Here is a 26,270-nt window from a genome sequence, read left to right as displayed (position 1 = left end):
ACTGTATTAGAGGTGCAACAAAAAGTAGAAAAAGTAACGTCTACAAAAAAAAAAAAAAAGAAAGAAAAGAAATTCCCAGAATGATAATTTATTATAGGGTAAAATAATAATGTAAAGAAGAAAAAAAAACTTTTGTGCAAAGCTGCATGAAAATTACACAGAGATTAGTGGAAAGTGTTCATGACATGACAGAGAATAACATCACAGATGTCAAAAGTAGAATTAATTAATTAATTACAAATATAATAAGTATAAATGACACAATTTATTAACATACATTTTAAGTCAAACATTAAAAAACTACATTTTCAGATTGGTTATGACGTCATTTTCCCTCGACATCAACAACTTCCGTCAACAAACTCGTGACTCAACTCATGCTGCATTCATGGACATTGGTTTTTGGGCTTTACCTTGAGAAAGATGTGATTCTAAAAAAGGGTTTTCTCCGTCGCAACACGAAAAATACTTACAACAATGATTTGAGTATTTTGTGTAATTTTCTCAAAAAGCATATAATGCTAAACAAGTTGTTACTCTCGTTTCTATCTTTATAGATATAGGAAAGTTGGAGCACATTTAATTGTTATTTTTCCTCAGTCGGACAAGCTAAGTTACACTTGGAAATTCCCTGTAAGCAAATTTGGAGTCATTTATATTTTTTGTGCGGAAATTAGGTTGAACAAAATTAATTAATTACGCGATTTTGAGTTGTTCTGTTTCTTTTCCGAGGGACCATAAATGCAGCATCGCTCGTCGTGTTTCTTTGAAGATGTCGGTTAACTGAAGTGTCTTGTTTCTGTGGCGAAAGACGGTTCGAAATGAGCTACAGACGCTTTGCTTGTTTGATTTTGTGTGCGTTTGGCGCTTGTTCGGCTTCAAAACCGAACTTCGTTCTTCTCTTCGCAGATGATTTGGGTTTCGGGGACTTGGGCTGTTACGGACATCCCAGTTCTCTCACTCGTAACCTGGACCGCCTGGCAGTGGAAGGACTCCGCTTTACGGATTTTTATAGCACTTCTCCGGTCTGCAGCCCGTCCAGGTATCCAGCCGTGCTAAATATGACCGACCGTGACTGTAGCAAAACATTTTATATAGAATTAATGACTGCGTTAACTTAAACATCGTTAGAATTGGAAAAAAAAAAAAAAAGAATTGAATAAGTGAACCAATAACGTCTTAGTGACGGGTCGATGAGACGTCACGATATCTATGTTTCAACACATTACCAAACTGTATCGATACTGCATCGATACGGTGCTGGAACTTAACACTCAACTGACACTGGTTTGATGACCTATACAATAATATGATTTAAGTCATTGTATTTTATCATATTTCATATTTTCATGTAAATTTAAAATATGTTTGATATTTATAGATACAGTCAATAAATAATGTGAACATGTATCATAACTTGAAATTATAAGTGAACGTGTTGTGAATGAGGATGCTTGTGGACTGGGATTGGTTTTTTTTTGTTTTTACAAATTTTTATTCTAAAAAAATAAGTTTGGCTGGCAGTCCTTCAGGATGAAATTCAGGAGAGCCTCATCCAGCATCTGCTTCCTGGAAGCTTGATGGTTAGAAATGAGATAAAGAATAAATTAATAGGAATTAATTATCAATAAAGCAACTGTGAGTAAGTTATAGAATGGTTGTATACCACGCGGTATACCACCTGAGTTTACCCTGGATGTATATGGGACTTCATTCTCATGCCTGGCCCAATAACACAGTGATCCTCACTATTTATTTATTTATTTATTTTTCCCAAAAGATCCATATTGACAGATCAAAGTCAAGGAGAGAGCCACAATATCACCCCAAGTCACTCAAAGAAAAAAAATTTGAACCACCCACCTATGAACAAAAAAGAAACACAGGCAGCACATTATCTGTTTAAACAAAATGTACATTAGTACTGAGATGAGAAGCTGTGGTGCATGTCCTTGACTTTCTTCATGTTGTATTTGTAATTTGTTGTTGCAGCCACAGTGAGACATTCAAGAGGAGTCAGTCGGTTTTTCTGTTTTTGATAGTGTTCATGGTTGAAAATGTTGACTCACAGGTGTAAACATTTCAGCTTTTATCTGTTACCCCAGTCCCTTGAAGAGAACACGAGTCAACAAGAACAATAAATACCAAAGTCCATGCTCAACAATGAATATGCTGTAATATGTGTATATGGATGAAGATGCTTCACAGTTCCACCTGCCACCTCATGTAGCCATGCCTAGAACCGGCCCTGTAATTCTGCTACTTCCTTCACTACAGATGATAGAAGGTGCAGAGGCGCGCGCTGCTGGTAATGATCAGCTGATCCATCTGAGATTGACAGGATTTTTTTTTTTTTACCTCTACTGGCCGGTTTGACCTGCCTCCTCCTCAACAAGTAGATTAACACAATTTTATATTGTGCGTTTTTATTTAGTTCTCTTTGCGCTGTATGATTTGTGAAACCGCATCATAGAAGCCCGAGCTCACATGCACAATTATTGCGCAATGCGCCAGCACGTTTTAAAAATGTATTGACTGTGCTGGTGTATTGTAACCTGTCACGAGAGCCACCATACATAAAGCATGGCGAGCCGCATGTGGCTCGGGGAGCTGTGCAAGAGTAGGCTTCGGCATTGAGGAGGTGGATTTATTTAAATATGAAAGTTCTGTCGAACAAATGCGACAATTAACCTGCAGGAAATAATGTGAATAGTAAACTAAGAGTGACTTTGAAATGATTTTGAATTCAGATAGATCAAGTGGAAACTCTAAGAACAGGATACAACAGCAAGTAAATTAAAACAAATAGCTTATTTTCCAATATGAGATCAAAATGGTCCCACACGACAGAAACCTTTCTTTGGGTTTGAGGCTGCTTCATAATTCTTGATACATTTAAAGATGACCAGCAAAAGAGCAAATATTATTTTGGCAGATGCGCTTATAAACACAGTTTGGTGAGTCAGTGTCAGTTTGAAACAGCTCCTGTATCGGTCACGTGACTTTCTAATAGCGATACGTGCACCGACACGGGTTTTGCTCTATGAGCTCGACGCATGCGCCGACGCATCGGTGTTGCTGGACCCATCACTACAACGTCTATGCTCAGTAATCCAGGTATACAATCCAACAATTGACCTGACTGAAAATTATTGGTTGTATACCTGGATTATTGAACATAGACGTTGTTGGTTTTGAACCAGTTTGAAATGACTGTCATCAAGGAAGAGGGCCAGCATCGGAGGAGGGGGCGTGCCAAAGAGACCATCTTAGCACCAACATAACTGGTTTGTTCCACTTTGGAGTAAGCTGTTTGAGGGAAGAATCAGTTTTGTGTTGTGTGTTTCCTTGACTGATGAAGCCTTCTGGATGGAAGGTGAAATGTTTCAGCACCCAAAAAAAAAAAATTGTCCAGATGACCTGACTGAAAATTGTTGAATTAAATAAGTGCTTAAAAAAAACACCTGCTGTTTTACAGGCTATCTTCCTATGTTTTCAAAATACAGTTTTGGGCGTGTTCACAGGTAAATTACTTGTCTAATTGGTGTTCATTGTTTCTCAGGGCGTCGTTGCTGACAGGTCGTTATCAGACCCGCTCCGGTATCTACCCAGGTGTGCTTTACCCAGGCTCCATTGGGGGTCTTCCTCTGAATGAGACCACCATCGCCGAGGTGTTGAAAGCTCAGGGTTATTCCACCGCCATTGTGGGGAAATGGCACTTAGGATATGGGGAAACAAGGAAGTTTCTTCCAACCAAACAAGGATTTGATCATTACCTGGGAATCCCATACTCTCATGACCAGGTCAGTGTGGGATGTGTTAAAAATTTCCTTTTGGATTGTCTCTAAATCATCTCTTGTTTCTTCCACAGGGGCCCTGCCATAACCTGACTTGTTTTCCCCCAGATATCAAGTGTTTTGGATTTTGTGATGTCGGTGCTGTGACTGTCCCACTCATACACAATGAGAACATCATACAGCAACCAGCCAACTTCCTAGAGCTGGAAAAGGCGTACAGTAACTTCGGAACCAATTTCATAATCGACTCGGCCAAGAAAAAGCAGCCCTTTTTTCTCTACTATCCATCACATGTAAGCAACATAAAATGTCGGAAACAGTCCGTTTAACAGCAAACATTTTTAAGCATTTGTGAGATTGTGTCACACTGTACTGCGAGTAAACCTTTTTTTCCTCTTTCTTTCCTACAGCACACCCACTATCCACAGTTTGCAGGTTCAGGAGCAGCAGGTCGCTCTTTAAGGGGACCATTTGGAGATTCCTTGTTGGAATTGGACAACACTATAGGAAACCTGATGTCAACGCTGGAACAGACAGGAGTGATCAATAATACACTTGTATTATTTGCATCTGACAATGGGTTAGTTAACTATGACAAGAATAGTTTGAAAAAGATTGTAGATCACAAAATTGTATAATAGAATGTGGACTTTTTTAGCTTGATCTCTTATGCAGACATTGAATCTTCTTTAAAAAGTAGAGAAGCTGGCTTGTTTATTTTTTCTCTGTTCTAAGTAAATTTAATATATTGCATTTGCATAGGCACAGGAATATTTAACATTTTGTAGATGTATAAATGTCAGTTGTTTAACTTTACTTTGAGACGAGGATTCAACAATTTCAGGATTTAGTTTAAAATTCTTTGGATACAAAATGTTTAGCTCTGGCTGGTGTTTGATGAAGAAATGTGACAAATATATTAAGAAGGAGAAAATATGGACATTACAAAGTGCATTGCCTCAAGACTGAGAAGTCTGAGATGGTCTAGAAGCATGTAAAAAATATGGCCCAGTTCTTGAGCAACATTCTTTAGATGGTGTCATGCGACTGACACGCATGACTTTTACTGGCACCGAGTCATGTCTAGTTTGCAGGAAGACGGTTCCTGCTCACACTCAACAAAACGTCACTACACTGGCTAGTTTTTCATTGTTTAATAAGAGATTGACTTGAAACATATTGTAAAGGTTAACTTGGCGTACTGTAGTCCAAGAAAAATGTTTTTTGTACTGTCTGAGTTAGTCGCCTTGCAGTCAATAGTGTTGAGTTGTTTGTTGCATAAAGACAGAAAACTTGAAAGCAGTCACACACTTTCTGCTTTAGCAGCCTGGTGAAGCATTACAAACCTGTTCTGTGGTCAGTTACAGTGGTGCTTGAAAGTTTGTGAACTCTATAATTTTCTATATTTGTGTATGAATATTAATACATCATCAGATTGTCACACACGTCCTAAAAGTAGATAAAGAGAACCCAGATAAACAAATGAGACAAAAATATTACACTTGGTCATTTATTTATTGAGGAAAGTCCAATATAACATTTTTTGTGAGTGGCTGAAGTATGTGAACCTTTTCTTTCAGTATCTGGTGTGACCCCTGCTGTGCAGCAATAACTGCAACTAAACTTTTCCAGTAACTGTTGATCAGTCCTGCACAATGACTTGGAGGAATTTAATCTCATTCCTCTGTACAGAACAGCTTCAGCTCTGGATGTTGGTGGTTTCCTCACATTAACTGCTGCTTCAGGTCCTTCCACAACATCTGGATTGGATGAAGGTCAGGACTTTGACTTGGCCAATCCAAAACATGAACTTTATTCTTCTTGAATCATTCTTTGGTAGAACCACTCGTGTGTTTAGAGTCATTGTGTCGCTGCATGACCCACCTTCTCTTGAGATTCAGTTCATGGACAGATGTCCTGACATCGTCCTTTAGAATTCTCTGATGTAATGCAGGATCCATTGTTCCATCAATGATGACAAGCTGTCCTGGCCCAGATGCAGCAAAACAGGCCCAAACCATGATACTACCTCTGCCATGTTTCACAGATGGGATGAGATTCTTATGTAGGAATGCAGAGTGTTCCTTTCTCCAAACATAACACTTTTTTCATTTAAACCCAAAAAGTTCAATTTTTGTCTCATCCATCCACAAAACATTCTTCAACAGTCTTCTGGTTTGTCCACGTGATCTTTAGCAAACTGCAGACGAGCAGCCATGTTCTTTTTGGAGAGCAGTGTCTTTCTCCTTCAACCCCGCCATGCACACCATTGTTGTTCAGTGATGGTGGACTCATGAACATTAACATTAATGTGAGAGACCTTCAGCTGCTTAGAAGTTACCCTGGGCTCCTTTGTGACCTCGCCGACTGATCCCACGCCTTGAGTGATCTTTGTTGGTCCACCACTCTGGGGAGGGTAACTGGTCTTAAATTTCCTCTGTTTGTACACAATCTGTGTGACTGTGGATTGGTGGAGTCCAAACTCTTTAGAGATGGTTTTGTAACATTTTCCAGTCTGATGAGCATCAACAACTCACGTCCTCAGAAATCTCCTTTTGTTTGTTCCATGATCCACTTCCACAAACATGTTGTGAAGAGCAGACTTTGATAGATCCTCCTGTTCTTTAAATCAAACAGGGTGTCCACTCACACCTGATCATCATCTCATTGACTGAAAACACCTGACTCTAATCTCACCTTCAAATTAACTGTTAATCCTAGAGGTTCTCATACTTTTGCCACTCACAAACATGTAATGTTGAATCATTTTCCTCAAAAAAATAAATGACCAAATATATATTTTTGTCTCTTTTGTTTAACTGGGTTCTCTTTGTCTACTTTTAGGACTTGTGTGAAAATATGATGATGTTTTAGGTCATTTTTATGCAGAAATATATAAAATTATAAAGGCTTCACAAACTTTCAAGCACCGCTGTAAATCAAATATTTTCATGATAGACAGAAGCTGCAGAGGATTTTCAAGAAATTTTACAAACCAAAATGCATGACTTAATTATGTCAAAAGTGTTTTGAATCTTCTGAATGTAAAAAAAACCAAAAACGTAGGTTTTATAATATGTACAAACCTGTTGTTTACATATCTGTGTAGACCATCACTGATGCGCGAATCACATGGAGGCAACTCAGGCCTCCTGAAATGTGGCAAAGGAACAACATATGAGGGGGGGATGAGAGAGCCCGCCATTGCATACTGGCAAGGTGTCATCAAGCCAGGTAAGAACAAAAGCAGTCTTAACTGGATAAGGATCCCAAGTAAATATTGGTAATTAATTTTTTTGCCTTGCCATGCAAGTGTTGTTGTTTTACACAAAGCAAGCTTTTTTTAACAATTCAGTTTAACCTCATGTCTTGTGTAAAATATAATGCTGTTGTGGTATTTTAGTCACTGTTGCTCTTTTCCTTGCTGGATCTTTCAGGTGTGACTCATGAGCTGGCCAGCACTTTAGATATCCTCCCTACCATCGCAGGCCTGGCAGGAGCTGCGCTCCCCTCAGTGATGCTGGATGGGTTTGATATGATGGATATCCTCTTTAAGCATGGAAAGGTAGCAGCACTCTTCGTGGTGTATTTTAAAGGCTGGAATCAAACAGCAAGCTGACTTCTATTTGTTGTTTTTGCCAGAGTAAAAGGAAGGCAATGATGTACTACCCCATGGTTGCGGAAGAAACGTATGGACTGTTTGCTGTGAGACTGGGAAAGTACAAGGCCCACTTCTACACAAGAGGTAGCACACCTCACACAGAGACTGTCATGAATTTAAGGAACAATTATTGACCTTTTTCACACATAAAATATTTTACTTCATCAGCCTAATAAAATACTCTTTGGATGTTCATCATTAATAATTTTTCACAGCTTTATTCAGACGTGCACAAGATAATAACAGACAGTGCATGCTCGATCTTTATTATTAGTACCAGAAAAGAACAAAGGAAGCCATACCACTATTATTAGTAAGTTTTCTTTCAGTGTGTTTAATGAGCTTAGTAATTTATATTACAGTGTGCAGTGTTAATACTCCAATCAAAAGTATAAACATCCATTTTCTGTGTGCTGAAGCTTATTAAAAGGTGAGTTTTACATTAGTAAGAGCTTAATTGTTCTGTTGTAAGGGCGTAGTTGTCATCAAATTGAAATAGTTGCTCTTTATGTCACCTGACAACACATTTTCACTTTCTGCTGTTTGTGAGACAAGCAGCTGCTGCACTGCACCCAACTCTGTCTCTGTAGTTAGTTTTCTTATAACGTCTTGTTTTTCCATTAAATATATCTAACAAAAACACTGCTTTGTGTTAATGTGCTTTAAAAAATGGGAGCTGTTGAAAATATGACAGCGAGTAGAAGCTGCAGCTTAAATACTTTGAGCTAGTTTTTTTCTCATTTGTTTGCGTGGTGTCATTTTGGTTACACATTCAACATTCAGTTGAATGAAATGTCATTTAGTGCTGGCCTCTGCTACACATACAACAGTTAGAAACTAGTATCCAGTCACCATGTATTAAAAAATAAATAGTGTCTTTAAAGGACATTATAGAGATAATTTGTAATATGTTTTTATACTAGGTGCCATCCACAGTGCTACCACCCCAGATCAGGACTGCCCAGCAACCGCAGTCTTGAAGACCCATAACCCCCCTCTCATTTTTGACCTGGAGGCTGACCCCTCCGAGTGTTACCCCCTTCCGCTCAAAGACAGACCCGACATCCAAGCCGTGTTGGAGCAGATAAAGAAAGTCAAGGCGGAGTTCGAAGCTAACATGGTGTTTGGCCAGAGCCAGATATCCAGAGGAACTGACCCAAATCTTGAGCCTTGCTGCAATCCTGAATGTAGCCCCAAACCCACCTGCTGCCACTGTTGATGAGGGGAAACGTTCCTGAAGACAAGTCTACATTCTGCACTGAAACGGAGGTTAAAAGCAATACAGCTTAATCAGGGTTGTGCTTTTATCAATTAATGCTTACTTTTGAACAAATGAACTTCTTTTTGTACTAAAATAAATCTTACAACTTATCTTCTAAATGATTTTGTTCTTGTATCATTAACTTCTCATTAAATTGGACTACAATAGTCCCTAGCTACTTCACGGTTCAACTTTTGCGAACTCACTCTTTTTCGCGGTTTTTCAAAATAAGATTGTACACGACACACGAATATCAACTTTAATATTATTTATGTGATTGGTACAGTACGGGATACAGTAAAAAGTTAACCAAAAAATACTTGGGACAGGCGCTGCCAGTTTATAGTTTTCTCTCACTAGGCCTATACTGTGTATCCCCACTTGAAAGGACTACATTTCCCTGAACCCAACAGTGCCCCGCCCAGAAGCCCCAGCAGTGCTTCCAGCTGTTGCCTCCTGCTGAAATGGAGGGAAAGTTTTGTTTCTCTGGAGCTCACCGGGACTTTTTTCATCAGAATTTGGACTCATTCTGGACCACTGTGTGGTTTTGTGCTGGCTGTCTGAAGGTCCGCCTTTTTCTAAAAGCATCTTGGTGCTCAAGGGCTGCAGAGAGATGATCAGGACCGGACCAGAACCGGACCAAGGCTGGTTAGTGCCCATATAAAATTTTGCAGTATGTGGCTATTGTGCAGTACATACTGTATACGTATACTCAGACTGAAGAAGTTTTTCGGATGAAAGAAGAAACGTTTCTACAATGTATTTTTTTGTTTGTTTTGTTTTTTGAATGTCCAGAGGACCTGACTTAACTTTTTTAGATTTTTCTACCTGGATTATTGAGCATGCATCAGGATACGTATGTAGTTAAAATTATGTACAGGTTTAAGAGCTGAGAACATTGCAAGAGTATGGGAAGTGTTTCTAAAGTTAAAATATACAAATACTAAAATAAATATAGCATTCCTACTTTGCAGAGTTTCGCTTATTCTGGGGGGTCCGGAACGTAACCCCTGCAATAAACGAGGGACTACTATATTTGAATCGTCGTTTGACTTGCACCACACTCTCACCTCAAAGTTTCTATGTAAGGGCAGACATATGCAACGATTGCACTTTTGTGTCCAGCAGTGTTGAACGGATCAATGAAGACGACAAAAATGATTCAGACATCAAGCATATAATTTATTCATTAGACCAAACCCATGACAAGGCAGAGTGATTTTTTTAAATTATTTTTTTAGTTTTTTCTTTTTACAAGTCCTCATTTTTAAGATACATGTTAGTTTATTTTTGTTTTCTCACATATGGTTTTGTTCTAGGTATACAGTGAAGAATCATGTTGAAGTAATAAAGTTGAAAGTCGGTTTAACTGTATTTCTCTGCGGCTATACAGGACTAAATCCATCCTCTGAGGTTGTATCTGTGTAACTGTGAAAAGTGGGATTAAACTTTGACTTTAACCAGATAGAAAAAAAAACATTCGGAAGCAAATCGCTACAGATCGGAGATGGATCACACTGTTGGAGCTCAAAGGTGATTGCAATAATGAGCAAAACACAATTTTCCAGTAGCAGCTGACTGTCACTATTAACTGCGTTGATCAGTAGGTTTTGGTGGGGGTCTCACGTCTATCACATGTGCCCTAAATGTGCTGCTGAAGCTTGTCTGTGAAGGTTGTGGAGTCAGCAGGGACCAAAATACCACCAACATGGCAGACTAAGATGTCACCTCGTGCCTTAACATAGCTCTTTGAGAAACATAAATAATAAACTCATTGCAGGTCATGTATATATATTTCTTTTCAGGGGTTTTAGTCTGGTTGTGATCTTTTTTTAATTTTTAATTATTGTACATCATTTTGTCAACATACTCAACATAAATGACACAGCACTTAGATTTGCTATTGTATATACATGATCTAACTGACAGTGATAAATATGTAGGTAATCCCCTCGTTCCTGTCATATCGACTTCCAGTGAGCTGTTTAGCACTGAAACCCTGCAGATGGAACATGATGTGGATTCAGACTGACAGCAGCAGAACACATGGCTACACAATGTGTGAAATTACAATCGCGACAATTGGGAATAAGTTCTGATTAGTCTCTTTTTTTTTTATCTACTTTTGAATGTCTCAATGCATTTTTGTATCATAGAACTGCAGTATTAACCCCATAATTCACTGTGACTTGTTTTTTATTTAGTTCAACCTTTTACAAGCCACAAAGCAAAAGCCTAATGAAGGAAGAGGTTACCATCCGTTTTATCCTCCATACTCATAATAAGAAGTCTAAACAATTACATGATGAAACCTCCCACTAAAAGAGAGGTTAAATCTTCTGGAGTGGTTCTGTGGAAATGTTATAAACAATAGTGTTTTAAAGCAAGGTTTCATAGCAGCTCAGGCATGTTCTAGTTTAAAACCTTTACACTGCCGTCAACAGGTATTTTGATTGAATTATGATATTCCAACAGGAAGTGCCCAAGGCCTCTGTTTGCATGTAAATGACCATAAAATCTGGTGTAACGTAGAACGGACAACAATTTAAAGATTTACAAAATAACGTTCACATGAACATTGTTCATTTTAGATTTTTGGTTTTAAACATTTTTAAACTTACTTGTTTAAAAACAGCAGCAATTCTCTTTACCTTGGCCTTGCTCGGACTAGCGGTTAGCTCATAAATCAGTTGTCCTTTTCTAAAAAAACTGGTTGATCAAAGAGTCATCTGCAACAAGTAAGATATTAATTGTCCACAAATTTTCCATAGAACCCACTTCAACAGATCTAAGCTGTTGCTTTAATGCTATATTAAAGAGCTGATTTCACTGCAGGATCAAGAATTAGAAGGTTTTGTGACACTGGTCTATCTAGTCAATCCTTTTCCCTCATTGAAATGTCCAAGTCAAAAGAAAGTGGAGACCAGACTAAAACCAAACAGAAGCCCAGAGTTACACGGTAAGAGTCGTGAGAATATGGCTTGTCAGAGGGCCGTAGTTATCTTTGACTTAAAAGTCCCATCATTTACAACAAAGCAGTTTACAAATTGAACTGCATGATTTGCATGATAGCTACTCGTGGTAAAAGTCAACAATCAGTGCAACTTTCAGGACTGGACAGAAGAAAAATAATGCTGACATTGAGATTTTCTAACAGTTACTGGATCTACTCCAAAGTGAATCGAATATCTGCAGAAATAACATAATAAGTTCATTCCAAGTCAACTTTTACTGCTTATTTAACTTCTACACCAGGTGCTGTCAGACTGAGACACGTTTTATCACCATCAAAACTAAGAACAAATTCAGTCCCAGCGGTGTCTTCATTAGCTTGAATGAAGCTGATGTACATCTACTTTCTATACACATATTTACAACACACACTATGTCTCGTACAGGACACGGGGGATGCTTGAGTAAAGGGCCCCTCGTTCTCTCTAGTTAACTCAAATACCATCGTCAGTAGCAAATTAGCTGCTTGTCAATGCTGAAAAAAGTATATATATTTACAGGTAACTGAAATACCAGCCACCTGATTCTACACCATCCTACCTGCTGATTGTTGAGCTGGTTGCCATTCACTTGGATATGTGTATTTCTTGGTGCGTCTGTGTGCATTAACCCTACTAGCCATGCATTGAGAAGTGAAACAGCCGTAGTAGGTGTGTTTGCATTACAGAAGAGGATCTGTTAAAATAAACAGCCACACGGCATCGTCGTTTAATATAGAAAAAGAAAGAAGGAAATGAAAGATGCAATCAATCCATCGAGATCATAGAAAAAAGGGATGAGCATAATCAGTGAGGTGAAAAGCGCATCGTAGAAATGAGAATCCCTGTTTTGAGTACGAAAGAAAAAGTATTTTACAATGGCGTTGAAAAAGAGAAAAGAAAAACACCGAGAGCGTCCTCTGCTGGCAAACTTGACGAATGTACACAAGCTGTTGACGAAAAGGGTTGTCATGGGAGCTTGTCTTACTCCAGGTAGATGTCCTCAGTAGGGCAGGCGTACTCCAGATGTTCCTGGTAGTACTCCTGGAAGGCTCGACTAAGAAAAGGACAGACAAGTTAGAACTAATGCTTTACTCGTGAACTAGTTTTAGATTCCACGTTTCACAAATTATTTACTTTTTTTTGCCATTCTTAAATGGGTATTTATCACTATATATACTGTTAGCTTAGAAAAAGATTAGGATTCCCTCAGCTTCGGAACTTGTATTTGTCAGAAAAACAGTCAAACTAAGCCCCACCACCTGCTCTTAACCCCCACAGACAGTGAACTATCTGCATCTTCAATTATTCAAATCCAATATGGCTAAATGATACATGACAGCTGTAATAATTTAATTTGACACACAGATGCTCACATTTAAAAATAATAGATTGTACTTATATATATAGCACCTTTCCATCTAATCAAGATACTCAAAGCTCTTTACACTACAATCTGTGCCTCATTCACCCGGCACTCTACTAGATCTCTACAAAGAATAATCAATGCTTTATCACATCCATACACTGATGGGACACACATTGGAGGCAGTGAGGGGTTCACTGTCTTGCCCAGGGACACTTTGGCATGTGACTGCTGGTGGAATCGAACCCCCAACTCTTGCATTGGAGGATGACAGTTCTAACCAGTCAGCCACAGTCGAGTGTAAAAGAATCAGGCCTTTTCTGACCTTTACAACAGGTACAAATATTTTGAATAAAAAGAAATGTACTTTGAGATAAAGTTATGAAAGCAAGCCTAAATTAATATTTGGAATCTTTTTTTTTTTAATTAACTTTAGCATTTTTGTCTTCGTGACTGTGGATTTACAGTGACTGATATATAAAGTATGGTGATTTTGATTGAAATTATATGGAAAAAGTACATCTAAAATATACTTAAGTAAAGTTCCTGAGTAAACAACATAAAGTTGTCCCTTTCTACACTTTGTAATTATGGAAAGGGAAATCAGTTGCTCAATGTATTACCTCACAAAAACATGCATAACATACAACAAAGAATAATACAGGAAACAAAAACATATAGGTCCTCAAAAGGTTTTACACACTACAAGTCCTCACTAGTTTTCATTTCTCTAGTTTCCACAGTCATGTAAATTATTAATTGTTAAAAAGTGGTGGAAAAAATAAAACTGACCCTACTCCCAGAATAAAGGAACATTTTTAACCACTTCTAGAGAGAGGTCTCTAAACTGGTGCTGAATATAAGAGCTGTAGTTTTATTTGTTTGCTTCACCACCATCAGGTGAAGAAGATGCTTCAGAGTTAGGCACTGTTTAATCCAAACTGATTCAACATAAGACATAATGTATACAATGTAACAATGTGATGGAAAAGCAGGAGTTCTCAGCATTACACAGTATCTCATTTTCAGTAATTGACATTATGATTTGGACGTACCCGACACACTCAGCCACAGGCCGCATGGATTCCTGGGATACAAACACATGGCAAGCAAATCTGTTCAGCATTGGATGCTTAGTGATGAAACCAAAGTAGCTGCAGAGAGAAGAAAACAATGTGATGCAACCGGTCAGATGTCGTAACGTGCAGATGTAACAGAAGGACAGAAGATCTGTTTGCTTGTTCACCAATTGTTCCTCGGATGACACCCGCAGAACGAGATGTTTTTCATCTGGAAGAAGTGACTACATCTGTCAAACTGGAGATGGGAAGAAACAGATAGAAATGAAAATATAACCACAGATGAACTACTGGCATAATATTACATCAGCATTATTTATCGATTCATCTTTACCTCATCAAGGATGTCATATTCATCCTCCAGGCTCATAATTAGCTTCACACCTTGCAAGCTGATCTCCAACTCACACAGGGATGGAGGTCGCACATGCACTGTCCGTTTCCTCGATATTGCAATCTGACAGACAGAAAATGGGTTCTTGTTATGCACTAGGCCTCAATTTATTCATTCAACCTTTATTTAAACAGGTAATCCCATTGAGCCTCGAGGACTCATTTACAAGAGAGACCTGATTTCAACAAAGAAAGATGACAACAATGGACAACAGCAACAACAATAAACAATTATAAAAAGTCATACTACAGGTTTTTTTTTTGTTTTTTTTTTACAAATAGGATGGCTAAAAGAAAAAGGTAACAAAAAAACAGCTAGATTCTAAGGCGAATGTAGAAAACTAAAAACAAGAACATGTTTGTGTTGGTCCCTGCCATTTGGTCCAATTTATGCTTCCTGTTGAGTAAAATAAATGCTTTTTTTGTCTTTATGTGTGCTTTAATGCTTTCTCTTTTCTTACCTTTTGCATGGCGGCACAGAGAATGCCGTTGCCTTGATGATAAGGTACCTCAACAGACCCCAAAAACTGAACATTAAAAGTCTCAATCCATGCTGGATTTCTTTTCAGGCCTAGGTGGTGGGACAAAAAATGGGACTGCTAGGAAATTCTCAGTTGTATTTAATTCAATATGTGGATTATATGTTTTCTTCACTCACCCAGCAACTCCTTTGACTGGCCTATGACCTCCTGAGCATAGAAGCCTGGGAATATCCCTTTCTCTCCTGTCCGCATGTTATAGCCTCTGTACCAGTAGTCATCCTCTTCTTCCTCCACATACAAAGGGTCGTCCACGTCCAGCTCCAGCTCATCTGCATGTCTGGGAATGAACCTGCAAAGAGCACCAAATAGAAGAACAAAAAAAAGAAAATGTTCCTGTTAATATTATTTTCCTGCTGCTGTAACCTGAATTTAATTTACAATTAAAAAAAAGATGCACAAAATAAACTCCTAATCTAGTCAATTTTTACCTTATTATTGTTTTTTTTTTCCATTGCTTTGTGTTTGCGTGCAGGTGGTGACTGACCTGATTATTGTTAGTGACCCTGCATCTCTCAAACCTAGCTGCAACCAGGACATCTGCCTTCCTCTCTAACATAATTAGTGATGCAATACCCACACACAACTGCCACAGCACAAACAAAACACACTAAAATACACTTTAACCATCTAAATACCAAGTGGACAATATGAACTCATGTATTACATTTAAATAATTTCAAAACACAATTTTCGTATTCAATGAAAACAACTGATATGTGTTGCATCGTTTATAAACTATTTTTGTGGTCAGTGGAATGGCTACTACTGGTTTCTTAAAATTTAAAAATGAAAAAGTGTCCTATAACAAGCTTACCTGTAAACTGCCCTATGTGTCTGGTCCCTCTCCTCTCCACTGATGGTACACGAGAAAAGTCCAAAAGATTCTGTGCCTGCGTGGGAGACAGACAGAGACGTTACTTTTGTTTATCAACTTTGTTTAGAGCTTTTTGGTTTCTGATGCTTTCATGAAGGCGTCTAATTGTGAGTCCAAACCTTCCCAATTTTAGAAAAATGGAAATAGTTCTCCCCAATAAATCATTTGAGGTATCTAAAGCGTATACACCATTTATACAGACACAAAACGATGCATTTATGCCTTGCAAAAAGTACGCCCCTCCTCCTTATCAGCCTAACAGTATCATGGTGCTGACGGAGCCATGTGAACGTCACTGCCAACAGAACCACTTTGCTAATAGGACCATGCTGCTGTAGATGTATTTCACTTTTTCACTTTTGGCACCTTGTTTTTGTATTTTCGTTGCATGCTTTGGTATTTCTTGTTGTTTTTTTGGCAAGTTGAGATGGTTCTTCTCATCCTGAGCATTTCATTGCATTGTTGGCTTTGTATTGATCTGCATATGATAAATAAACCTTACCTAATGTAACCTAAATTTAGTCCATTGTATAGTTTGTTGCTAGCTGAAGGCTGCCTGAGGACTGAAGCGGTGGAGCTAGCAGGAATCAATAGTTTCCAGTAACTCACCTGTGGCAACCCCTTATTTGTGTAGTGGTGAGCAACTATGCCTGTCCCTCAGAAGTATGGAGTTTGAGCCATATGAATGGGGAAGTTACATCAGTATCATTAAAGCACTTATTATAGCTTCCTAATTATTGTTCACCCTTTAGTAATGAATGGAATTCTTGTACTTGAGTCTAATTGAGGCAGCACGGTGGCACAACTGGTAGAGCTGCTGCCTCTCAGTGAGAAGGTCCCTGGTTCAAACCCCGGTCCAGGGGCCTTTCTGGGTGGAGTTTGCATGTTCTCTCCGTGCATGCGTGGGTTTTCTCCGGGTGCTCCGGTTTCCTCCCACAGACCAAAAACATGCATGTTAGGCTGATTGGTAACTCTAAATTGTCCCTAGGTGAGAGAGAGAGAGTGAATGGTTGTTTGTCTCGTTTGTCTCTATGTGGCCCTGTGATGGACTTGCGACCCGTCCAGGGTGTCCCCCGCCCCTCGCACAGTGATTGCTGGACATGGGCACCAGCGACCCCCGTGACCCAAAATGGAACAAACGGGTAAAGAAAATGGATGGATGGATGGATGGAGTCTAATTGAAAGTTGACTGATTTCATAGCCAGTTTAAAAGATTGCAAAAACATTTCATAATAACCGTCCAGAGGACCCGACTTAACTTTCTTTGGTTTCATAATGAGTTTTTCATTTTGCAAATCAACCTTCATTTGACATTAAATTTCACAGCAAGATCACTGACTAATCTTCAAGGGGACTACTTTCATTGGCTGAGTATGGCTCCCTGACTAATTTAGATTGTGTTAATGTACTGTAATAAGCTGACAGATATGTTAAACACTAAATTAGTATATTCATACGAGAGCTAGTAGGTGGTAATTTTAGCTAGTATACTGATGAAGTCAGCTTTTCTTTCTTTTGTTCCTTTTTACATTTGAGACAATCAAGCAGTCCATATAGTCTTTAGCTCACATCCTATTTTTTTATTCAATGTGAACTTATTTTTACTTTGTTTTTTCTTAGTAATTAAGGGATATAAACTACATCATAAACTATATCATAAACTACTGCGGCAAAAGGCACTGTGTGCAGCTTACTGGAAGAACGGGAGGTGCTGTTGACAAACACATTAAGGAACTTCTTGGAAAATGGCAGGTCAGCCTCTGGAGATGAGTCTTCAGAAGAGCTGAGAAGATCTGGCCTAACCTCCACATTTTTACATACATATTTGACCTCGTCTCTCCCTAAGGCCTCGCCATCACATGGTGTTGAAAGCTCGCTGTCGTCACTCAGAACTGAGGTGCACCTAAAAGGACAAAACAGTTCAATCCTAACTAACACTAGATGCTCAATACTTGATGCTCTAATTTTTGGTTTAAAAAAAAATTGTCATGCATACCTTCTAAGGCTTACTAGTTCCAGGGTTGTATTCTCATCGACCACTAACGTGTACTTCATGGAGTCATAGGCCAGTCCATCATCTTCATTATGCTGCCTTAGAGCCAGATCTTTCTCACACAGTGGGAGGTCATGATCAGGTAATGAAGGATTGTGCACACTGGAATCAATGGGTGGTGAGCTGTCAAGCTCTAAATCACTATTATTATAGGAGTGCTTCCTCAAGCTACCCAAGAAAGGATAGGAGTCACCATCCTCCTCCTCTTCGTCATCATTGTCTGTGGAATAAGTGAGGCTAAAGCAGCGGTTGGTTTGAGCAGAAGGTATGTCCAACGTCAGGCTGTGTTTGACCTCGGTGATGCGCTCAAGAGAGGCTGCTGAACGACTTGTTGGCCTGGGCTCTGTTTCTCGACCTTCATCCTTGTCGCTGATCACACTCTCACTAAGGCTGGGTGAGTCCAAATCCTTTCTGCCCTCCAGCATCATCAAGTCATTGTTGGGCTCTTCATCCTCCTGTTTCCAAACATTCTTAGATGGTTGATCAGTGGAGTTCTTGTCACAGCCTTTCGTGGTGTACGCAGGACTTAAATCTATGGTTTCTCTCTCATTCTTTCCACAGCATTCTAAAATCAGTGGGGAAATGGCATCACCAGTGGTGTTGCTCATATAGAATTGGGAACTTATCACTGCCCCTCCATTTAAGAACTCATCATTCTGGCTTCTCGCTGGCTCTTTTTTCTCCTTTCGGTATCCTTCACCTTCCTTGTCCCTTTTCCGTGATTCCTCCATATCTGCTTTTGATTCCTGGGCCTCATCATTGAAACTATCTCCCTCCCCAATATCTGAAGATGGTGAGATGGTATCAGACACAGACGCTTTTCTCTTGAAACACTCCTCGGGGCAGCTGATGGGATATGAGCCCTCTGAGATCATCCGGTTGACTAAGTTACTAAGTAGCCAGGGAGAATCAGAGTTCTCACTCAGGTCATCTTCACTTTCTGATTCAGAGTCTCCCTCACTTGTTTCATCATAATCATCTTGACTTGGCATTAGCCTGGGCCCCACTGGCAGGTAGAAGGAGCGCTTAAAGCTCTCTAGACCATGGTCTGGTTCAATCTCAAGCACCATTGGTCTGGACAAACAGTCCTCACTACATTGGGTTGGAGGCAGAGTTTCATCTGGATCAGCATGGTGCTCACAAGACAGCTCGTCATCCACACTCTGCATCCCCATCAGTGCTTGATCATCATCATAGGACTCAGGGAGTAAGATGGGTGAGTCAACAGGGGAGGGAGTTGCAATAGTGGGTGAGGGTAGAGGAGAAGGAGAGAGTACAAAAGAACCTTCTTTGATTGGATCAGGCTGACCCAGGAAGAGTGAGGCTTTCAATCCAACTATTCCACTGTCCTGCTCTAACTCTGTATCTGGGTCCAGTTCCTGGTCTGATGTAGGCGAGCTGGCCTCCTCAATAGAGTTGGTGAGATGAGACGATCGTCCACTGCTGCTCTCGTCACTTGTCAGATCTAACTCTGTCTCTGAAATAGAGGAAATCATGTTTGAGACCACAGGTCCTCCACAAGCAAATGCTGCCTCCAGCTCCCCTTCAACATCAGAATCAGAGCCTGAAGAGCTGAGGTCCTTGTCCTGATCTGAGGTAATATAACCCTGTTGGTTCATATCTGCTATCCCTGGATCTGAGGATGGAGAGGTGGAATCATTAGCTGCTGCAACTGTGGCAGAAACTGATAGAGCTTCTGAACTGTTGGATTGCCCGAGAGCTTCTGAGCGGCTTGATGACTGATAGCTGGAGAACGATGCAGGCTCATGGTGTTCAATGGAGGGGAATTCCACATATGACAACGGATTTTCCTTGCACACCATATCATAGGTCTCCTTACACATAAACTCCACTTCAAAGTCCTTTTCCAACTCTTCGTCAGATAAGGGTGTATCAGCACCATCATTAGCTCCTATGGGTGCTGTGGATGATAAACAACGACTGGTTCCATCCAGGTCAAGATCATTTTCTTGCTCCATTCCTGACTCGCTGGTGATTGTGTAGGTATCTGTGAGGCGGCGGTTTGAGTGTTTGTGATTGTGGTCACTGTTGAGATCATGATCCACCTCTGTGTCAGAACACTGGGAGTGCTCGTCTATGGAGGATGCTCTGGCTGTCTGGACTGAAGGGTCTACCTTCGGGTCAGTAAAATCAGTGGAGCCTGAGTGAGATCTGTGGTGACCAAATGAGCCTGTGAACATAAAAACAGTGAAGAAAGAAAGTTGAGCTTAGAAGATTTACAAGATTGATTGTTGTGTACACAGAACATTGTTATTATAAAGTAGATGATGACAAGAAGGAGGCATGGGGAAATATATCTAGGGAGTTGAGGGCATTTAGACTAGAGCTGTCATTTCTAACCCGGGCCCAAAGCCCAGCCCAACCCGAATTTGGGCTGGGCAGGGCCATGATAATGTGCTGGATAGGCGGGCTGGGTGGGTGTCAGGCTCTTGATTGCGTCAGTGGATCAGCTACGATCCAATTATATGGCAACATGGCTTGCCATACAATCACCAGCCGCACACTGCCATTTCACCTCGAGCTGACTGGCCTTGAAAGAGGTAAAAATAAGTTCTGTTAAGCTTCAGATGGGAGTACCAGTAGGCTACTGCCAGGAAGTGATCTATCACCCAAATGGACATTCAGCCGCTGCACTCAGCGGACACGCACGGCCGACAACCCAAACAGGTGAGATCCCAAAGCAGACATGTCAGAGCAGGGTCCATGTCTGAATAATGCAGAATGCAGGCAGAATCAGGGTTTTAATGCGCTTTGATGGCCATGAAAGAACAAACACCTCCTCAGCTCTGATCTTCTGTCCCTTTTATTCAGCCGCGCGCGTCTGCTGACCATTAATAAATATATAAGCAGTCAAAGCTTAAGTGAAAATGTCTGGGGTGGGTTGGGTTCTGACCTGTAATTACTGTTAATTTGTCGGGTCGGGTGGGCTTCGGAAATGATGGCTACGGGCTGGAGCTGGATCGGATCTGATTTTTTAAGCCCGAATGCAACTCTAATTTAGACTGAAACCCATTTCCTAGTGTGACCTCTACCCTTACATATGATTTTTCCTTTAGTGACACTTGATTTGAACTCATAAAGGATATCAGCTCGAATCACTCAACATTACAAAACAATTGGGACAGCTGTATGTTTTACATGAACAGACAAACGTAGGGTAGTTTAGTACTAAATGGTAGGGTGAATGAGTGAAACAGGATTCCTCCTTAGTAAATAATTTAGATGCACAAAGTTGTAACTTACTTATAAGCTGTGAATTTTGAAAGAATCAAATGTATACAACATAATTTCTCACTAAAGTCTAATCAACATCCTCATTTCACAATTACTGTATCATGCTGATGTGATGTGAATGCAATGAAATTTAAGCTTTCAAGGGCGGCCATCCTTGTTACCGTATTCAGGCCTCTCCCGCCTGTTGCCCTCCATGTCACAGAGGAGGGGTCGATGAGGAGACTGGGGGTTCCCGCCCTCCCCTGCCTGTTTTGATGGAGTACTTTTGCTCTGCGACCCTGGAGCCTGGAAAACTGGGGAGGCCGGGCACTGGCCTGTCACATGACTACCATCCACTAGACACGAGTGTGTTGGAGACAGACGACCTGCGAGTACAACAGATACTTATTTTCTAACTGTATGTAAAGACAATTATGTTCACAAATAGCTATGTCTTGAGTATTATTTCATGCGCAATGAACGGAAAACTTATTGCAAACATGAATGAATGAGAAGTGACAATTCATGGGAAATTTATTGATATGTTATGATGTTCACACCTTGTGAAGCTGGATTGCGTAAAGAATCCTGCCAGCTTCCTTTTTTTGGAGATAGGCTGCTGTTGTTGTTCAAAGAATCCTAATTAAATAACCACAATATTGCAAACATTAGGTGACGATTGTAAAAAACTAGGTATGTTTGGTGTTTGCGTCATGATTAGCATCTGAGCCTCAGTTTATTTACCTGTGACACAGCAGTGGTGAGGTTCAGCGTGGTGGGTCTGCTCTTCAGGGTGCCAAGAGTTGGAGAAAGAGGAGGGGAAGCTGAAGGAGATGGAGGTGCATCAGGGTCGACCTCCTCCTCTTCATCATCATCATCATCGTCAATCATCTCAAACTCTTGGAAGTCATCCTGGAAGGAGCAGACTGGGTGGTGTATGTCATTCTTCTCCAAAATAAGGGAATCCTGAGAGAGGGAAAGTGAAATCTGCTTATGGGCACATATTACAAAATTAGAAGCAATTTTCATTTTCACACCCTTGGCAGAGTTGTGATACTAGCTGTGCTCATTAAAGCTTTTTTTTGTTTTGTTCTGACAACAAAGGGAGAAAAAACAAAGACGAGTGTGTTTGAAAGATGAAAAAAGATTAGAAGAAGCCAGAAGGATGGCAGACTCGTGTGCTTTAATTGCACAGAGGACATTTGTGAAACACACAAAAACAACAAAGTGGTCCACACTGTGTGAATCCATGACTGTGAGTGAACATAACACAAAATCCAGGCGTACCTTTGAGTGTCAACAGATTTATCAAGCTTTATAATTCATAGAGAAAAATAGTTTTATGGACAACTGTTTCTATTAGAAATAGGCTTGGATAAATATTATAATCACTTTTCCTTATCCCTAAAAGTATATCAATTTAAATTAATAAACTCTAACAAAGCAAAACGATGAATTGGGTCAAAAATAATAAAGAGATCTGGCAGGACCAAAAATAAATTAAAAAAAGACTGAGTGAAAAACTGCAATTTTACTGGTTTGACATACTTAAAAATAATAATTTTTAAACATTGATGAGGGACTTATTTCCCCCTATAAAATAAATATTTTCATCTCTATAGAACCCATTTCTGGTAATATGTGAAGAATATCCTGCAATAATAATAATAAAATAAAATAAAAAATGCATCTTACATGAAAACCTAATTTTGAAGCTAATTTTACTCCGCAAAACTTGTTTGCGTTATAAGATTAGAAAATAGTGAAAACTGGTATTGAATCCAGCTGTTTTCTTTTAAACAAATCTTATTATTTCTGTTTTTCTCACCATTGTCCTGGTCAGAAAGAAACAGAGCTTAGCAGAGAGTGGAACAAAAGAGCAGCTATGAAGCAGGATTGATGGGTAATGAACCAGGAGCAGATCAAGGAGCTATCAGGTTTCATCTTGTTTACTGGAAAGCGGGACACTAAATGTTTTTGAGGTTCAGTTGACCACACCTGATCATGTCTGCATAAGAAGAAAAGTTGGCATAAAAATGTTTAATTTACAAAAATCAACCCAACCTTAATACATTTGAAGAAATCTCACTAACAGACATTAAAATTTTTAAAATTGTTGCTCATGTTACTATTATTGAAAATCAAATATATAAGTAAAACTAAAAATATATAGCTTTTATACCCTGATCATTTAAAGTCCCTTCTCCAATAAACAATACAGGGATTGATCAGCCTGTTTTCTCACTTTAACAAGCGCAGCAGTTTCTGTCTGTTTAATGGAGGAATCAAAGCTCGCCTTCCCACTACACACAAATCTGCTGATGCTTGCTGCATCCACTTTATGCTACAGCAACTAAAATCAACAGTCTACTGCCTCGAGAGTACACGTGAATATGCACACTTTTACCTTATTAACATATCTATTTTTGATTATTCAAGATGTGATGAAGGATTTGGAAAAAAGCTGTGGCTTCTATAGCAAGTGAGACAAATGTCTGCATTCTAAAATGCTACAGTTAAGTCTGACATATCACTAATCCATAATAATCCTTCGCTTGAGTAAATCTCACCTATAATTACATGACGGGGTAAAAGCCACAGATTCATAAAAATGCATCGAGGAGAATAATTTACACTGTCCGAACACATCCTCCAGCAAGGCCGCCTGACAGACAAACAGGCGTAAGAAAAAACTATAATAAGAGCAGCGTGCTGGCAAAAATCAATCCTCGCAGTCTTCTGTTCCCAAGGACACAACAGCCAATCAGGTCGATCAGCAGGCAAGCCTGCGCTCCTGCAGAGGAAGGCACTGTGAATGAATTTAACCCTCATGTGTGTTCTTCCAGGTGTCAGAGAGCAAATGGTTTCAAAGTCAATTCAATTTTCTCAAAACGCCAAGACACTCACACACCCAGACTGTTTGTATCTCTTCTTTACCTCAACTACAGATGGATAACACCTATACATTTATGTCTGCTCTGCTGCAGCACCTAGAGATGTAACTAACATGAATGTCCAAAGGCAGCACTGCTTTTTGATATCCAATTAGGAGACTGTCGGCTTGTTCAACGCAGATAATTTTATACATATTGACTCGGCTGCTGCCGTATTCCTGATGATGTGTGAGATGTCAGCCACATTTTAAACTAATACATTCACCAAAGAGAATAGAGACTTCAGGTCAAACTGCAGGGCAATCGTGTCTATTGAGCTGACAGCGGAAATGGTCAGAGACATACGATCTCCAGGCGAAAGGGGAAACCAGGGCACCATAAATTCCAGAGAAGAAAAGTGGATGCTGAGGGGGCGAGCTGAAAACAGGAAGTCCCAAACACCTGAGCAAGACTAAAAAACATCAGCCTAATGTCCATAAAGTCCATATTCAATCATTATTGCAGATGTGCAGTGCTTTTCTCATCTTATATGTTACGTTTTTAAATGACTGTTGTGACATTATGATGCATTGCTAGGATCAATAAATATCCACTTGGTATTTAAAGTCATTTCCCTTTTTGTTTTAAAGAAGCCAGCGATAAATAGTTATATTAATTTCCTAATCATGCTGTTTGTCTGGTGTAAATTTGTGTTTGTGCATGTCTTCCTATTTACACGGTATAGTTCCTGATGTGGCATAGTTGCAAATCACACATGAAGGAGTAAAAAATATTCAGTCAGATTATCAGATAATCACCGTGGGCCTTTGTTTAAGTCAAATGCACAGAATCTAGTTTATTATTTAATTGCAACTTTAGTAACATTAAAGAGTCTAGTTCGTTTGAAGTGAAGTTATGTGGAAACGTGAACAATCATTGTCTTACAGGTTGCACATATCTTTTTGACCAGCCTCAGTGTAGAGAAAGAGTTTAATTCTAACTGGATTGATGAGCTAATAGCTTGTCCAAGCAATCCGAGACAAATTGCATGGCTGCCATCTTAAACCAACTTTATTCTCAAAATCCTAATTGTGGTTTATAGACTCTATTTTATACATGTTTACATCAATGTCAGTTCTGATTTGTATACGTATTCCAGCAAACATTATGATATTCCAACTGTTAGTATCCCAGGCTGCACTTAGACTGCTACAGCTAACTGTTGCTTGTAAATAAACACTGAATTTCACGTAAATAACAATACTATTCAAAACTGAGAGTGATGTAAAGGCTTATAAAAATGGAATTTGCATAAACTGCTAGATTGTTGTTTTTAGATTGGAGTGGCTTAAAGACACCAGTGATCCACTTTAGTTTCAGCCTGAATCAGACTAGCCCATAGTACATAACTCAGGTAAAAAAATCTGTTTCTCTAAATTTCTAAATTTTTAAAAAGCAACATTACTATCTACATATCTACAACAGATGTTGTAAGATATAAATTGGTCATAATCTTTTCACAGAACCCCACTCCACGAAATCTAAATAATATTTTTAAGGCATAGCCATGTAGGCGTTTTTTTTAAGAAGAGTCCTCTTAGTGAGACAATTTCTGGTTATATTTTAGCTCAGGTTTTTCCCATATGTTTTTTCCTGTACCAGCATGCAAATTCATTCTTTAGTTTGTTGCAGTGGTCCAAAAATATACAAGTTAACTGGGGATTCTAAGCGAGTACTGTATCACTGGAGTTTTTGTTCATAGGCTTGCAAATAAACAAACCATAAATATAAATAGTAATGATTATAAATAATTGTTGTAGCTTTCTGTATGAATGTATTTGTAAATTTCAACATTTTAAATGTAGGAGCTAAGACACTGACACCACTGCTCTGTCACATACTGAATTATGCATGCAATCATACGTTCAATCAGAGCTCCAGAGGGACGGAGATGGCTATTAGGAAGACAGGAAGTGAAGAATCAGGGGCGACATGAGGCAGAGAGCAGGGGTGTGTGTGTGTGTGGGGGGGGGGGGGGGGGGGGGGGGGGGGGATACAAAAAAAAAAAAAAAAAGAGCAATGATTTATAATCATTACTATTTATATTTATGGATTGTAGGGTTTGGGGTAGGTGGTGTTGTCAGTAC

General features: G+C 39.4%; 2 protein-coding genes across 2 annotated transcripts in view; one reads left to right on the top strand and one right to left on the bottom strand.

Moving 5' to 3' along the window:
* Positions 1-764: 764 nt before the first annotated feature.
* Positions 765-8,722, top strand: arsa (arylsulfatase A). Its single transcript, XM_037682836.1, has 8 exons — positions 765-1,042; positions 3,563-3,803; positions 3,872-4,090; positions 4,208-4,377; positions 6,907-7,031; positions 7,235-7,362; positions 7,440-7,542; positions 8,382-8,722. Exons 1-8 carry the CDS (start codon positions 822-824, stop codon positions 8,675-8,677), a joined length of 1,503 nt encoding a protein of 500 aa, XP_037538764.1. The 5' UTR covers positions 765-821; the 3' UTR covers positions 8,678-8,722.
* A 1,169-nt stretch (positions 8,723-9,891) lies between these two features.
* mapk8ip2 (mitogen-activated protein kinase 8 interacting protein 2) overlaps positions 9,892-26,270 on the bottom strand; it is a 32,077-nt gene continuing 15,698 nt past the window's right edge. The window contains exons 3-14 of the mRNA XM_037683478.1: positions 21,995-22,216; positions 21,811-21,889; positions 21,433-21,636; positions 17,960-20,207; positions 17,658-17,866; positions 15,904-15,979; positions 15,206-15,378; positions 15,009-15,118; positions 14,489-14,611; positions 14,322-14,392; positions 14,131-14,229; positions 9,892-12,766 (exon numbers count right to left, since the gene is read on the bottom strand). Coding sequence (XP_037539406.1) covers positions 12,694-12,766; positions 14,131-14,229; positions 14,322-14,392; positions 14,489-14,611; positions 15,009-15,118; positions 15,206-15,378; positions 15,904-15,979; positions 17,658-17,866; positions 17,960-20,207; positions 21,433-21,636; positions 21,811-21,889; positions 21,995-22,216 — 3,687 coding nt within the window. The 3' untranslated portion in view covers positions 9,892-12,693. The remainder of the gene's footprint in view (positions 12,767-14,130; positions 14,230-14,321; positions 14,393-14,488; positions 14,612-15,008; positions 15,119-15,205; positions 15,379-15,903; positions 15,980-17,657; positions 17,867-17,959; positions 20,208-21,432; positions 21,637-21,810; positions 21,890-21,994; positions 22,217-26,270) is intronic.

Source organism: Nematolebias whitei, chromosome 10, assembly GCF_014905685.2.
Source record: "Nematolebias whitei isolate Nwh7 chromosome 10, NemWhi1, whole genome shotgun sequence".
NCBI classification, from domain to species: Eukaryota; Metazoa; Chordata; class Actinopteri; order Cyprinodontiformes; family Rivulidae; genus Nematolebias; species Nematolebias whitei.
This window is presented reverse-complemented; position numbering and strand designations above follow the sequence as displayed.